The 16,868-nt window shown below is 46.3% G+C and overlaps 1 protein-coding gene and 1 pseudogene across 4 annotated transcripts in view; both read right to left on the bottom strand.

Annotated features, from left to right (window-relative positions):
• The window catches only part of USP3 (ubiquitin specific peptidase 3), a 106,597-nt gene extending 100,809 nt beyond the window's left edge, over window positions 1–5,788 (bottom strand). For 2 of the 4 annotated variants that reach the window (XM_049611718.1, XM_049611721.1), the window contains exon 1: window positions 4,622–5,788. In XM_049611718.1, coding sequence (XP_049467675.1) covers window positions 4,622–4,712 — 91 coding nt within the window. In that variant the 5' untranslated portion in view covers window positions 4,713–5,788. The remainder of the gene's footprint in view (window positions 1–4,621) is intronic. The other 2 variants (XM_049611719.1, XM_049611724.1) reach the window with 2 other exon arrangements.
• The window catches only part of LOC125908873 (keratin, type II cytoskeletal 8-like), a 327,398-nt pseudogene that overhangs the window by 119,272 nt on the left and 191,258 nt on the right, over window positions 1–16,868 (bottom strand).

Below are 16,868 nucleotides of genomic sequence, written 5' to 3'. Positions count from 1 at the left end.
ACCACTGTCAAGGACTCAATAATTAGTGCCTATTCTTACTAAACGGATCTTCAAAACAGGTGGGGGTATCTCTAATGTCCACCCCCAACTGGAGAACACTTACTTCATTTACACTTAGTTTTCTTGGGTAGAATAATGTGAGGGCAACTGTGTACTGGAAACTTAAACAGGTATTCTCAGCTCTTTGAAGAATTAATCAGGGAAAATTCTCATGACTACGCTATTAAAATGTCTCCAATTTAACTGGCTATTTTATTTAATCCAAACGCCTGAGGCCCAAATGCTTATTCTTTGGCTTTAGTTATTAAAACAGTTGTGTTTAGGGCACCTTTTTAAACAATTTGTGTTTTCTCTCCTGTATTTTACCACTGGTTCAGTCATTTTACCCACAAAAGTAAGAAATGCCCAAGCCTCCAGCTTCTGAAAATAACATCTGGTATGTGCACGTAACAAAGATCTTGAGAGAATGTCCTAGTTTTTATTTAAAACTTTTTCACTTAAAATGAAATGCCCTTAGCAAAGATTAGACATAAATCAGCCTTTACCTTATTAGGAAATTGCTATTTTCAACATTTACCTTAAACCACAACATGGATTTATCTTCTAACCTGTTAGCTTCCTGTCTCTCACCAACTAGATTAGACTGTAACTTTTTTGAGAGGACAGGACAACTGGACCCCAACAGAACTGGATCCGTTCCCAGCAAATATATTTGAAAAACCCTGTAAGTCTCCACAAAGACATAAATGTGGCTAGCCTTAAGGATTTATCTAATATTTTAAAGCTTTTTATTAGAGCAATTGTCCTTCACAGTTAGTAAAGTTATATTACTAGTGCATTCTCAAAGTGTGGTCCTGGACCCCTGAGAGTTTCCAAAACCCTGTCAGGGGTATAGTGAAGTCAAACTATTTTCATAAATAATAATAAGATGTTACTTTTATTGTTTACCCTCATTCTCTCATAAGCATACAGTGAGTTTTCCAGAGGCTACATGATGTGTGGTATCTCAAGAGACTGAATGCAGAAGCAGATACGAAAATGCAGCTGTCTCCTATTAAGCTAGACAATAATAAGAGCTGCAGAAATGTAAAATAATGCCACTCTCCTTATCAAATCTTTGTTTTGAAAAGTACAGTTATTTTATGTAAACTATTGTTTCTATTAACAGGTAATGGGTTTATTACTGTTATTTGTAAATGACTTACTAAAATATATTTAAATTTTGTTTTAATATCTAGTACAGCAAATATCAATAGATACAAGCCATACAAAAGCTGAGGTTTCAGTAGTTTTTAAGTATATAGGGGTCCCAAGAAGAAAAAGTTTGAGAACCACTGTAGTATACAATTATATAACCTAACATACAGTGCCTTATTCCATAAATAAGAAGCTCAAGTTAATGCTGAAATATAATTACTTCTTACACACCCTAATCTTGTTGGGTAAGATATCTCCTTGCAAAGCGTAATTCAGCATAAAGCCAGTCTGTCCCAGGCCCTATTTAAGGGGCTTTAGATATTTAAGTATGCAGAGTCCTATTTATAAAGATGTTCTGGCTGTAATACCACCTATTACTTGCCTAGTGTACAGGAGTTTCCCAACACTTTCACGAAAAATTATCTTGTTCATCCTAGCAGCAACCTGTGAAGTAGATGTGAAGTATTACCTCCCCCCTTTTTTTTTTACATTTGAAATAATCAAAGTGATGCTCAAAAGAAAAAGAACTACTTGTCCAAGGATGTACTGCTAGCTAACAGAGCCTAGGATGTTGGCCTTTTGCAATTTGCTTGGCTGCCTTAAGGCTGTTTCACTGTGGTGTAATTGCAAGCTCCCAAAGAAAACAAGGCGAGGGCATTACTTTTACTGTCCCAGTGCCAAAACAGGGATTTTTTTTTCCCTCCTTAATAAGAATGTAATCGGACTCAATACTCAGTCACAGCATTATTCAACACACTGGCTACCCTTTTGGTCCCCTACCAAAAAAAAAAAAAAAAAAATAGAAAGAAAATAAATTCAAGAGTTAGAGAATAAGTACCAGAATACATAACACTCCAAGATGATGAATTAGTTAAGGACTCACAGATTTACTAATCATTTAATCACTGAAACAGGCAGGCAAGAACAAGATCAAGCTCAATACAGTAACAGAAGATTATATCAACAAATGGATGACAACAGGTTAAAATGGGAGGCCCATACGAAACGGGTTCAATTCACAAAACATGAACAGAAGGAAAAAAAACATAAAGTTGTGAATCTAGCTTTACTGATTCTAGAAATCCAAGCATGTGACTAGAACCACCCTTGTGAAGCAATGTCAGAGACAAATTTTGTTTCAAGATGCAAAGACCGCCATCCTCCTCCTGGGAGAGAAATCACCCCATCTTTAAGGCTACACATAATACTTTGTTCTTGTTATCAGCACAAGTCTGTTAGTTATGCTCCATTTTAACTTCAGTTCCTCAAGAGATACTCATTTTTCTGCACTTATTTCCACAGTCAAGTGGACTCCCTGACTGACAAAGGCCAAGACCGACTCACAACAGGCTATCTGCCACTTGCATAAGCTCTTTCCCCTTTATAATTTTTTTAATGTTTATTTATTTTGAGATATAGAGAGCACGCCCACAAGCACAGGGGGGGGGGCAGGGATGGGTGACTGGAGCAGAGAGAGTGAGAGAATGAGAGAGAGTGAGAGAATGAGAGAGAGTGAGAGTGAGAGAGTGAGAGTGAGAATCCCAAGCAGGCTTCGTGCTGTCAGCACAGAGGCCAACACAGGGCTTGATCCCATGAACCGTTCATGACCTGAGCTGGAACCAAGAGTCAGACACTTCAACAACTGAGCCACCCAGGCGTCCCTCTTTTTTAGATGCATATGCCCAGCGAGGCCATCTTTAAATCTGATGTGATTTTACCTAGAAAAAAACCAGAAGTGTGCTGTCCACTTTGTACCCCTGAAGTTTACTACAGATGAGCAAGAGCCCCATTCCTCAAGTGATAAGCTTTTCCTAGTGTTTACTTTGGTCCTTTGTTTTTCAAATCTCTGGGGCAGGTGGGGGGGGGGGAGGATTAAAAGTTAGGTTATAGCAGGACAGCTATAGCTACAATTATAGCTAATGCACCCCCAACGAATTTGTAAAACGATTTGCTACACCGTATTTATTTTTCCATACTCAACATTCACTGTGGAAGAGAAATTTGTAGGTGAAAGCTAATTTGTACAAGTTTCTGCACCTTCATAAAAAAACTGCAATACTGCACTGTAAAACCAATTTAACCAGTTAATCTTTAAAGGCATCATGCAGAAAAAGATCATCTGACTTTACAAAGGCACGAAAAAGCATCAAACCTCTGAAAGCTCCAAGAAACCGCAGTTATTTCTAGTCCTTACCCTAGAGTACCTTTTTCTTTGTGGCGTTGCCTATGTTTTTCTCCAAGGACGTAATCACCATTTAAGAAGTAACCTGTCAAAAGTGTTAAAGCGTTCTCTCAACTACCTTCCCAGCTCCAAACCACAATGATAAATGTCACACATCCAAACTGTACCATTGCCATTTTCCTATATTTCTTCAAATGAACTTAAGGGTTTTGAAATGCACAATTCAAATTTTACACTACACCTCAAGCTACCATTGATCATCTCAAAGCTAATAAACAAAGACTCTAGCGGCGGCACCAGGGCCCTACCAGGAAGTAATCAAAGCAGTGTGGCTGGTGCGATCCTAAGTCGCTAGAGCAGACAATAAGAGGGCACTGGGGCTTCCAAAGAGCCCAACAGAAGGAGTTAAGATGCTTAAGTAACGCAGAAGCAGTACATAAACCTAATAACGGTCCTACAGCACATGAATTCGGGAATCCTAACGCAATTTCAGACAACCCAAAAGATATGAAAGGCAACTCGAACCGCCCTTCCAAACCAGTTGCTGGCTCAGCCTCCGGAGCTTTTTAGCCCGCAGCCTGTCTTCAAACTTCACCCTTCACGTTTGATGAAAGACTCCAACCTCCGCCGCCCGAGTTCCGAGCGCCTCTCGGGGCTGAGGGCTCCCACCTGGCGTGGATCGAGTTGCCCGAGCCTGCCGGGAAGCGAAAAGAAGCCGGGCGGAGGAAGCGGCGAAGGGCCCCTGCGCGCCCCGCAGCCCAGACAAAGCTGCGCCCGGCGAGCGGCGCTTTTCTCGTGCGGTTGAGGAGGGACGCAACCCGGGCCCCACCACACGTGCGGCCGCCGCGTGGGGGCCGGACACCCGCCCCCACAGCCCCGGACCCGGCGACACGGGTGAGTACAGCCCCCCGGCAGGGCGGGGCGGGGGGCGAGCCGCGCGGGCCCGGGCCCCCGCCCGCCGCTGCCCCCACGCGCTCGTGGCCCCCGCGGGCTCCCGCCCCTCTCGGGCCTCTCCTCAGCGGGCCGGGCCGTCGGGCCGCGGGAAACAAAGGAGCCGCCGCCGCTCCACCCGCGGCGCCCGCCCGAGCCCGCCTCACCGAGTACCCCTCCCCAGCCGCCGGGCCCGGCTCGCCCTCACCCCACCCTGGGTCCGCGCGCCGGCCGCCCGCGGCCCCTAGACGGCAGGCCGGGCGAGACCGGGGCCTCGGGTGCGCGGCAGGGCCGCCCCGGGGCCGCACTCACCGCTGCAACACCAAGACGACGGGGAGCCGTTGGGGAACTTGGCTGAGTCCGGAGTGATGCAGACGCTTGAGCTGAGGTGTGGACACTCCATTGCCACGAGGAGGGCGGCGAGGAAGACTAAGGCTCGGAGACTGGGAGACGGGGCGGGGGGCGGCGCGGCTGCGAAGGCTCCGTCTGGGGTCGCTCCTCGCCGGGCGCTCGGCCGACGGCGGCTGCGTCCCGAGCCCTTGCGTCAAAGAAAGCAAAGGCTTCCGGGCGCCGGGTTTTCCCACCCGCCGTCTCCAGAAGCCCCGCTCCCAAGAACGTGGAATTCCGCGATCCGGGTTCTACCGCCACCCATAGGCTCAGGGCTTCCGTCTTCCCAGGCCGGCCCCGCCCCGCCCCTAGTCAGGCCCCGCCCCCAGACCCGGCCCCGCCCCCGTCCTCTCGCTCCGGGTGGGGTTCCAAAGCGCGCGGGCGGGTGGCGCTGAGAATCCCGCTGCGTTCGCGAGTGACTTCCCAACTTTGCAGCGCGGAGCGGCTGTGGCTTCCCCCTCTTACCGGTAAGGGTGGGACGCCAAGCCCCCACACGCCGGGCAGGTCCGCTGCGTTTACCGCGGAGGAGCGAGTGCTCACAGAGAAGACTGATCCGGCGTGTTGTGTGGTGGTCTGACTACTCTGTGGTAGAACATCTGGCCACTCAGAAAAGTGTGAAGAAAATAAAAACCACCTGGGCAGACGGGGACTGGAGCTCCCATTTTACACACGAAGACACAAGCGCAGAGACGTTTAGGTACTGGCTCCCGGTGGCCCAGCGGGCTGCATACATCCCAGAACAGTCCCGATTTAGTGTTATGTTCCCTGCGACAGGTTCGATATTGACCTGGTTCCAGGTTCTGAACACGTGGCCTTTAGCCAGTCACCTGGGTGCTGTGTGGCTGGGACCGCGGGGGCGCCCACGAACCTGGCTTCAGATCTTGTCACTGTGACTCACCATCTGCTTTGCCTGGAACACGTGGTTGGACTTTCATCCCTAACCCCCCAGTGTGGGTTTAAGCGAGATGTAACCTGGGTTTGCTGCATGCGAGGTCTCAATTACTATGTGATAAAAAGGGAAGGGATCTGACATTGGTTAGATCCTACTACTTTTTTCGTTAGACACCTACTAGCCAGGCACTTGACACACAATATCTCATTTAAACCTCGCACCGCTCTGCTAGCTGCCGTTACCATACCCTTTTTGGCCTGGGGGAATTGGTTAATCCTTGCGAGGACTGGATCCCTAGCTCTCAGACCGCTCTGTAGAAAAAGGGGCCAGGGCAATCCTCAACCGGCCGCTTGGGCAGTCATTACACCCGAGCTAGCCTGCGATCTCTCTGGGGAATGGCCTTGAGGACGTCCGGGGCTATTACAAATATTGCCTCAAAGTTGGAGCTTCTTGTAAAACCCGGCGAAGGAGCTGCAGGGCCAGGAGGCGAGCGGGGGCGGGGTGGGGGTGGGGGCTGATGTGGCAATCCTGCGGGCAGGGCGAAAGGGGGAAGGAAGGTCAGGAAATGATTAACCGGGCAGGGCCGGGTAGTGGTTAGAGCTGGGCAACTCCCCGCAGCAGCGCAGTCCTGAAGCAGCCCAGGACGCCCTCCCGGTCACTTGTCACGCCTTCCCATTCCTACCCCTCCTACGCCCCCCCCCCCCCCTCCCGCCCCCCCCCCCCACACCCTCCACCAGGACTCGGTTTCTTCGCATTCTTCTGCCTCATGATGTTTAGTCAGTCACCTGGAGCATCTCTGCCGACCCTTTTCTCCCAGCAATATTTTGGAATTAAAGTTCTTCTGTTGCTTTCCAAGTTTTATTTGACTGCTTTTAGAGCATGCCCCGGTCTGGGGATTTTATGGCAGTGAGGAGTGTGGAAAGTGTAGCCGCTCAAATACTAGCTCTGTTGTCTACTTGATGGCCAACTTTAGCAAGCAAATGTCTCTCTAGTCCTCCCAACCCTTTTTTTTCTAATCTGTAAAACTGGAAAAATAATACTTATCTCACAAGGAAGATGGAAGACTTCATAAGAATTGCCACTACTTAGCAGATAGCCCATAATTTATAGCTTTTTTTTTTTTAATAGCCTGTGAGGACATAATTCTCCAGGAAGGGGGTGGATAAACAATAAATCGGACCTTTGCTCAATCTGACCTTCCAGTCCTCTCCAATCCTTCTTCCAATGCCTGGCTAGAGCAACCTCTGTTTCTCTCTAAACAACTACCCCCCATTTAGTATCCATACCCTCTCATTTAGCCATGGAGCAGGCGCTGACCCATGTCCTCTTCATTCCAGTATGTACTGCTTTTTTCACCCTCCAAGAGACTCAGTTTCCTCATCCTCTAGACCTCAGCTTAAACATTACTTCCTCAGAAAGGCCTTTCCTGACCCCTCTCCACCCCTAGGTTATTTCCAGGTGATGCCTATGTGATGCCCTTGTCTGCCCCCATACTCTGCCTATTCGAAACACTCTTCACGTGTGTAATTATTTATTTAATGTCTGTCTCCCCCTTGGAGGTCCATGAGAGTAGCAAGCAAGTCTGTCTGATTTCCTTCTGTATTCCTAACATATGGAACATGGACGATGTCCAATAAGTAAGTGTTCAATAATGAATGAATGAATGAATGAATGAATGAATGAGTGATCAATTAGCAATGTCTACCAGGGGCAGGAGCTGAGGAAGTGGCTGGTATTAGGCCAGGTATTTGCCACTCCCCTGCCCCTCCCAGTTGATCTCTAAATTTCCTTTGGGCTCTGAGTTTATCATTTTAATGACATTAGGAATGTGCAAGCACCTAAAGTGTAAACTGCTAAAAAAAAAAAAAAAAAAAAAGAAGAAGAAGAAGAAGAAGAAAGAAAAGGAAAAGAAGGTTTTTATTAGCGTCTTCTTCCTCCCAAGTAGAATTAAAAACTCCTGTGAGTAGGGGCCCTAATTTAGTCATCACTGACTGCTAAAGTTCCCAAAGGGCAAACTATGACTTTCCAACAAACAGTCCAGAGAAGCTGGGCAAAATCAGAAAGGCCCTCCTGGGGCTTTCACTAAATTTCCCTAAAACACAGAGAACATTCCTGTGTCTCAGCTTTCATTTTATATATATATATATATATATATATATATATATATATATATATACACACACACACACACACACACACACACACACACATATATATGCACATATATACATACATATGTATACATGTACATACATACATATGCATGTGTATACACACATACACATACACACATTTTTTGGGGGGGGAACCTTCACGGTGAGTAAATGTGTCAAAAGGGGGAAGACCATGGCCATGCACACTGAGAAATCAACTTTCTCAGTTCCTGATCTCTCCCGGCTACCTATAACAATGTTTGCTTTTTTGTTCTTAGCCCACATCCCTTTGGCTCCTGGGAGCCCTGACATACATAGAGCCCTGGTGGTGACAAGCCAACCTCCAGCTCGGGCAGTAGGGAAGGCAGCGATGGGGATTCCCCGACCAGCCCTCTAGAGAGGGGAACTGGGGCGGGGCAGGGACGTGGGGGGAGCTCCTGCCAGGAGCAGCGGGAGTATTTTAAAAGTTTGCACTTTTCAGAGGACAGGAATACACAATTTCAACCATGCTATCAAACGGTTTCTCTTATAAAGGATATATATATATATATATATATATATACACACACATATATATATATATATAAAGGAGGGGGCCTGCTGAGAGGGGACGTTATACGTTGCCATGGGAACAATGATCAGGAAAGGTCGCAAGGTTGCTGTGACCTTCCCCTAGCCTTACACTTGAGATTTGTACCAGAAGTGGGTGGTCCCGAAGCAAGGATTACAAACTGACCAGGCCCTGGAGAAGACTAGCTATCTCCACGCAGGCTTATTGGAAGCGCACAGAGAGCTGAGTTAATTATTTACCGTAGAGATTTTTTTTTTCTAAGAGCAAAGCCTCCTTGGGAAACCAAACTTAGATCTAGAGAAGGCTTGGCGAAGATTCAGAAGTGAGGGGGCAGGTAGGAACAGCCCCTCGGGACTCTTTTATCACCTGGTTTGATTTTCCAAGAGGCTCTTATCTGATACTTCCTTGCTTGTTTACTTGTTTATCTAGTATCAGTCTCTTCCATGAGAACAGAGACCTTTCCAGTCCTGTTCACTGCCTGATTTCCAACTCCTGGAATTGAGCCTGGTTCTCTGCATGTCCTGGGTAACTATTTGAAAAACTGAAGGAAGGTGGGTGTGGCCTTGAGCCAGCCAGCGTTCTCTTTCGTAGTCACGAATAGTTACCTGCGGTGTAATTTTCCCACTTCTTCCATTTACCCCATTCGCATTATCTCCCTGCCCCCAATTCTCCAGTGGCTCCCCATCTCCGGCAAGATAAAATCAATCAGAAACCCACTGCTGTCAATCACCTGTCCCTTCTCTTTTGCTAAAGCTTTTTATTTATTTATTTTACTGTTCCAGCAGTACTGAAATAGCTCCCTCATTTTAGAAAATGTGCTTCCTTACACGTCTGTGTCCTCCCCTACCTGTTTCGCTTCTATCTGACAGCTCCTGCTCCTTCCCCATGAAGCATATAATCTCCTCAAGAAAGTCCTCCATCACTCAGGTAAGCAGACTTCCTAGCCCCCCCTGCCCCCCCCCCACCCATTCTGTCCCCTAAGCTTGTCATATAGTGCTGTTACTTTCTGTTTAGGGTTCAGTCTCCCTTGGGTAGAGTTGCTTATCTTTTTCTCAATGGATATTAGGTACCTAGTTCAGCGATTGCAGATATTAAGAAAACATCCTATTAGTTGATTAAATGTTGAAAGTGCCCCTTTCGAGAGTGATTATATCAATCATTATGTAATGGTCCCCTAGGTGTTCACAGAAAGAATTGCAGTTATATAACAACAGAAACTTAACGTTTATTGGGTCCCAACTAGGTGCCAAATATTACATCAAGTGGTTTTCATTTCTTGTTTAATCCCCACAACAAACCCGAGAGGTAGATATTATCATTTCCATTTTATTGGTGAAAGAACTAAAGCTCAAAGGTGAAATAATTGCACAAATTTACACAATTAGTACTTGGTATTTTATCCAGTGTGGTAGTTTCACCCCTCATACACATGGTCAGCTAAAGGATTTTGCAGTATTATGTGTGTGTGTGGGGGGGGGTAGCTGATGTTCCTAATAATGAAGACTCTTAAGGACCACAGGACACATAAGAGCCTTCTAAGTAACTAAAGAATCATTTACTCCCATTGTAATAATCATTATTTCATCAACATCTTAATTTGTATTGCTTTTAATGCTTTTTTCTTTATCGTTGAAATGTAAACTTCACAGTGCTTTCAGGAAGGAGATGAGAAGGTTCTCTTGTTTAAAGACCCACTTTTCAAGGGCACTTGGGTGGTTCAGTTATTTAAGCATCCAACTTTCCAATTCTTGATCTCAGCTCATGTCTTGATCTCAGGGTCATAAGTTCAATCCCTGCGTTGGGCTCCACGTTCCTCGCTGGGAGTAAAAACTACTTAAAAAAAATAATAGGAGTGCCTGGGTGGCTCAGTCTGTTGAGCGTCCAACTTTGGCTCAGGTTATGATCTTCCATTTGGTGGGTTCAAATCCCTCATCAGGCTCTGTGCTGTCAGCTCAGAGCCTGGAGCCTGCTTCGGATTCTGTGTGTCTCTCTCTGTCCCTCCCCTGCTTACGCTCTCTGTCTCTCTCTCTCTCAAAATAAATAAATAAACAATAATAATGATAATAATAATAATAATAATGGGGCACCTGAGTAGCTCAGTAGGTTAAACGTCTGACTCTTGGTTTTGGCTCAGGTAATGATCTTGCAGTTCCTAAGTTCGAGCCACACATCAGGCTCCTAGCTAACAGTGCAGAGCCTGCTTGGGATTCTCTCTCCCTCTCTCCCTGCCCCTCCCCTGCTCGTGCCCTCTCTCTCAAAATAAATAAACTTAAACTAAAACTAAACTAAAATTTAAAAAGATCCCCTTTGCAGATAAAGCACTGACTGATTAAGCAAAACAGCATGACCCTAGCACCAAACAACTCTGACAGTGAAGGAAATACTTCTCTCACTAGGCCTTAGTGTCCCATTTGTAAAATTAGGGGGTGGAATTAAATTATCCCCGAGGGCCTTTCCAGAGTGAGCATCCAGTGATCCTGTGATAACTCATGGCCAGCCAGTGACACTGGCAGAGCCAGGATGATCCTTCTGTCCTGTGGCAGAGACTGCTAGCTGTTTACCCCAAATCTGTCTCTTTTCCTCCTGGGTTCACAACCAGCAATCTCTCAGCTTCCCTTGTGACTAGGTGTAGCCATTTTTAGTCAATAGAGACTGAGCAGAAATCGCAAGGATCAACCTTGGCCGGCACTGTGGACAACTGCCCAAGACAAAAATACTTCAGTGTCCAGTTTTGTGTATCAACACATGGAGGAAGTGGGGGGAATATTTTAGGTCAGATCTGGAAAGAAAGATGGGTTTCCTAGGCTTCCAATCTGCTCTTTCTGCGTTCTCTCTTCAACCGTTCATTCATTTGTTTGACAAATCTTGTCTGTGCTGCTGCCATATGCGAGGCACTGAAGATTCAGGGACTCAGAGCCTGGTGCTATGTGGGGGTCCCCCTCTACTAACATCTCTTTGCCACTAACAAGATGGAAAGTGTTGTGGTATCACTCCTTTCTCCTTGTTCGTTGCATGACTGCACATCAGAGCCTTTGAGTTTCAAAGTGCTATCTAGACGTGGAGCTTCCAGTCTTCTAATTGTGAAAATGGCTTTACATGTAAAGGGCCTGTCTTGGTGCTTGGCATACAGTAGATCCTCAAGAAGTGTTCGTTTTCTCAATACGTTGTCAAACAGGAGGATTGGTGTGGGAAATGGAGGATGATGGCTCGAAATCCTTGATTCTAGTATAGCTGGCCCAGAAGGTTAGATTTTTGTTCGTTTAAAGGCATCTGGGCCAGACCATTCAATAAATATCACAGATGCTCAAGGCTCATGGGATACAAAAAGTCTCATCTCAAAGGGATGAGGAAGGGGCAAGAGAAGCAGGCAATTGCAACACAGTGTGATAAGTGCTAGGAGGGGAAGTACAGGATGTTGCTTAGCCACAAATAAGGGGCAACTAACCCAAACTGGTGGGTGGGGGTGAGAGAAAGCATCATGCAGGGCTTCCTGGAGGAAGTGAGATATGATGTGGGACTTGATTGATACCTAAGAGTTAGCCAGGTAAAGTATGGTGGTGGGAAGGGAACATAGTGTCCAAGGCCGAGGGAATTGTATCTGCAAATGCTCAGAGGCTTGGAGAGGATCTGAACCTGCCAGTCTGGCTGGAGAGTCATATAGAAGGAGATGGAAAGCTGAAAGATGAGCTGGGAGGTAGGCAGAAGACAGACAACGTAGGACTACTGACTCCCCAAAGCAGAGAACTGCCAACACAGAGAAATCTGGGGCCCCAAGACTCTGGCATCTTTCGGGGTTGCACTTTGCCAGGTCCTGGAAAAGGGGATAAGGGTGCAAAGATACAGAAGAATAAGAGATATGACAGAGTAAAGAAAGGCACTAACAATTATTAAACACCTATATGATGTTGAATTGCATTAGCCACCTGGAAAATGCAAACTAAAACCACAGTGTATACCTACCTAGAAACAAAGAGGCAGGGATTAGAATGCAGATGTGACTCCCCTTTACCCCTAATCGTGATGGGAGACTGTGTCCTGACTGTGTCATGATGGGAGGAGCTTACAACCCACTGAAAAGGAGAGGCTCATGGAATTTTGATGGGGAAAGAATCCTAGGCTTGGAGAACCTCCATCTCTACCTTCCCCTTTCCTTTCCTAACCTTAACCTGACCTGACAATTCAGCTATCTGGAATATTCAGCTCACCAGAAAATGAATTTCTCAAAATGCAGAACATAGTCCCAGGCCTTTTTGTGAGGTGCCTGGTGCATTGGAAAGAAGTGGAGCTTTGGTGCCAATCAGACTAGGATCCTGCTTCTGCCACTGGCCTGCTGTGTGACCTTAGGCCAGCATCCTGACCTCTCTGAGCCTCTGTCTATGAAATGGGAATAATAATAGTTGCTTCCAAAATGGTGACTTCCCTACTTAATGCTCACTCTCCCTTAGCCATATACTTACTATTTGGAAAGAGAGAACAGGGATTCACATGTCATGATTGGAACCATTTTCTGAAGTCACCAACACCCATAACTTCTGCATTTATGTAATTATACCTCAAAGGTTACAAGCATATATATTTTTTAATTTTTAAATTTATTTTTAACGTTTATTTTATTATTGAAAGACAGAGAGAGTCAGAGTGTGAGCAGGGGAGGGGCAGAAAGAGACACACACACAGAATCCGAAGCAGGTTCCAGGCTCCGAGCTGTCAGCACAGAGCCCGACGCAGGGCTGGAAATCACAAATGGCAAGATCATGACCTGAGCCCAAGTCAGACGCTTAAATGACTGAGCCATCCAGGTGCATCTATAAACATATTTTATAATTACATTATAGAAAGCAGTGCTGTAGCTGATCCAGTTATAAACTGGCAGAAGCATGGGGAAAAAAGGTATTTGACATTATTATCATCTACAGAACAATGGTGGGAAAGTAGGGAAAAGGCATTCCAGCCCTCTTGGCCATTCTCAGTCACCCGTGGAGTAGCTGGCCCTTTTGGGCTGGAAGTGAGACCAGAAGCAACAAGGCTTCACAGAAAATGACCCTTCTCAAGAGTCCTTCGGGCAAAACGATTAACGAGCTGGAAGGGTCAGGAGTTTCACAGAGGAGGAAGCTGGTCCCAGAGAGATGTCACATTTGTCCAGCACCCCCCAGAGTCCTCTGGTTGGCTTCTGACACCAGAGTGCTCCTCGCTTGCCAGAGTCTGTGCAAAGCCAAGTTAGAGAAGAGTTTTTTTGTGCACTTCTTTCGGCCTTTTCCTGTGCTCAGGATGTTGGTTGTACTGGGGAAAAAGATGGCCAGAGAGGGAAAAATACTGGGTGCAGCACTCAGTACAGCAAGTTCCTCCATAAATAACTTCTAGACTCAAGCCAGTGAGCCCTCTGAAGGCAGCAGTAGCCCAGAAAAAAGTCCCCAGTGCATATGAGGCACTCAGGGAATTACATTACTCTGGTAAATAAGTGTGTGTTAAGCAGTGAGCGGCTCAGTCTAAGGCTCACTCTGGAAAGACATACAAGAAATTGGTAACAGCTGTTGGCTCTGGAGAGGAAGGCTGAGTGAAGAGGAGGGAGAAAGGGAAATTTCTTTTTCACTGTACACCCTTTTATTTCTTTTGAGTTGTGTACTACTGGTTATCAAAAAGGTAAGTTACATTTAAAGAAAAAAAATGTAAGGCTAAGGCAATTCCCCACTCAGAGAACCATGCACCACATTAAGAGGGAGAGCTGGGTCTTTGGAGTCAAATCACCTTGGCTTTGACTGTCAGCTAATCCTGCTACTTCCAAGCTGTGTATCCTAAAGCAGGTTACCTACCCTCTCTGAGCCTCACTCTGGGCCTCATCTAACCACAACGAGGACAATGATCCTCGACTGGACTGTTGTGAAGGTAAATGAGATAACCTATCAACACTTCTAGAGCCTCACCACGGACCAGATACCCTTCTGAAGCTACTCTCTGTGTATCGATTCATTTCACCCTCAGAACAACCCTGAGGGATACTACTATTCTTTGGTTCCTCCTTATATATTTTTTTAAATTTTTTTTAACATTTATTCAATTTTGAGAGACAGAGAAAGACAGAGGATGAGCGGGGGAGGGGCAGAGAGAGAGGGAGACACTCTGAAGCAGGCTCCAGGCTCTGAGCTGTCAGCACAGAGCCTGACATGGGGCTCGAACTCACAGACCGTGAGATCATGAGCTGAGCCGAAGTCGGACGCTTAACCAACTGAGCCACCCAGGCACCCCCATCCTTATCCTATAGATGAAGAAACTGAAGCCCAGAGGGACTGAGAAAATTGTTCAGAGTCTCACAGCCAGGCAGGCTACCTCCCCAGCCTGGCTCTTCCCACCTCCACTCTGCTGCCTTGTAATGTTCCATCTTCTCCTTTTCAATAGGGAACCCTTAAAATATAAACATTTTCAAGAGCCCCCCCAAATGTCTTTATAATGGTAGGCTGTTGGATATGGTGACAGGCTAGTAAGGGCGGTCCTGGTTAAGGAATCAGCAAAGCAGGTAAAAAGAAAAGTGCATGCATGCACACACACGTACACACACAAAATCGGTTCCAATGAAGTAAAAAATTTGCAATCAGAGAATGAAGTTAAATTGTAGCATATGTGTAATTTTTCTCTTTTATACATTATAGAGGAGGACACCAGAAGTTCTTCAGAACTTAAGGACTCTAAAAACATTAATAGGGTGGAGCAAACTTTTAGGTGGGGTTGCTTCTCCCACACCCTTCAAATGGGCCCCAGGCTGAGTCATCTGCTTGCGGTATCCATAGTAGGTGTTTTTATGACTAATATTCTGATATTAACTTGTCTGTGGTCATTTACCTCTTTTTCTTATAATTCAATCAAATAATAATTCTCTCTCAGTGGATTGAACACCCAGGCAATTGTGTTCTTAATTTCACTGAGTTTTTATTGCACTTAGAAGAAAAATTCATCTGCACTTCCTTAAAAAAGATTTTCAGGGTCGCCTGGGTGGCTCAGTCTGTTGAACATCTGACTTCAGCGCAGGTCATAATCTCGAGGTTCGAGGGTTCCAGCCCCATGTCAGGTTCTTTGCTGACAGTGCGGATCCTGCTTGAGATTCTCTCCTTCTCCTCTCTCTGCCCCTCCCCCACTTGTGATTGTTCTCTCTCTCTCAGAATAAATAAATAAACTTTTAAAAAAGCAAGATTTTCAAAGCCAGAAATGAGCCTGATTTTGTAGGGGGTGAAGGCTATTATTTTGCTTTGGCTGAGTTGAAAAGACTTCTTCACCATGTTCCAGAATGTGTTTCCTTTCCATTCCCCCTGCCCATGTCCACCATCTCCTCCTGCCTCGGGACCTTCTGAGTTTCCTACAGCCACCCCACGCCCCCAAATCAGGCCACTTCCTTCTCTGAATCTCTCCCACAGGCCTTTAGGGGCCTTATGCTCAGCCTGTGCTAAGATAGGGAGCTCCCACTGCTGGAAGCAATCCTCCTCTTTCTATCCCGCACTGAGTGCCCGGCCTAGCAGCAGGCGGTGGCCAAAGAAGGGAGGAACCACAATGGCCTCATCTCTACCTCCCACGGCCAGTTCTCACTGCAAACTTTGGTCATCTCTTCCTGCCTGTGCTCTGTCAGAAGCTTCCAGCAGCTCCCCCACTGCTCCCAGAAGCAAGCTAGACCCTCCCCTGGCATCAAGGTCCTGATTCACCTGCCTGGCTTCTCTCTACACCCCCACACTGGCCTGATTGCTAATGAGATTCTGAGCACTCTCGCCCTGGCTTCTCACTCAAGCTGCCTCCTCTGCCCATGTTACTGCAGCCTGTGGGAGATCTAAGACCCAACACAAAGCCCATCTTCTAGAAAAATTCTTCCCAGTACCCATCTTAGTCATATTTTTTCTCTTTCTCTCGTCCCTTCTCTTCTTCCTTTCTCCCTTTTCCCCTCCCCCACCCCTCCCTCTCTCACACACACAGTGTGAATTGATCTCTCTCCATCCAGTTCCCATGGACACTGCTTGTACTTTAGAGATCTCACTTATTTCAGTCTGCTTTGGAATAGAATCCTTTACGTTCACCCCAGATCACAATTAGAAACTGCATTCCTGGGATGCAAGAACTACCCCTTCCTCATTCATCTGCACATTTATCATGGCCCCGGGGGGTTGCATATAGTAGGTTCTCAATAAATGTTTAGCCCTTGAGTACAGCGACTTGATGGATAGAGCCTTGGCTTTGACATGAGTCACCAACTTCATCCTCTGCACATTTTTCAAGCCCTAACTTTTGCCAAGGACCCCGTGGAGTGGATATCTGGGAAGAAGGCTACTAGAATATTTGCACTGGAAGATAAAGATAAGTTGGTTGCAAACTAGGTCTGGTTACAGAGGGGATGGCAAAGACCAAATGATTCTAAAGAAAGGCCTGTGGCCTGAAGCTGACTCCAGGCCCTGGAGGAGGTGTGCCACTCCCTTCCCAACCCAAGAGGTCATACACTGCCCAGGAAATCAGCCCCTCCAGTCTCATTTATGATACATGAGCACCTACAAGAGACCCTTCCCAAAGCCATCTCCATACCTTCAT

This window comes from Panthera uncia (assembly GCF_023721935.1).
Source record: "Panthera uncia isolate 11264 chromosome B3 unlocalized genomic scaffold, Puncia_PCG_1.0 HiC_scaffold_1, whole genome shotgun sequence".
Lineage (NCBI taxonomy): Eukaryota > Metazoa > Chordata > Mammalia > Carnivora > Felidae > Panthera > Panthera uncia.
The sequence above is the reverse complement of the archived record's forward strand: the minus strand, read 5'-3'. Positions and strand labels throughout refer to the sequence as shown.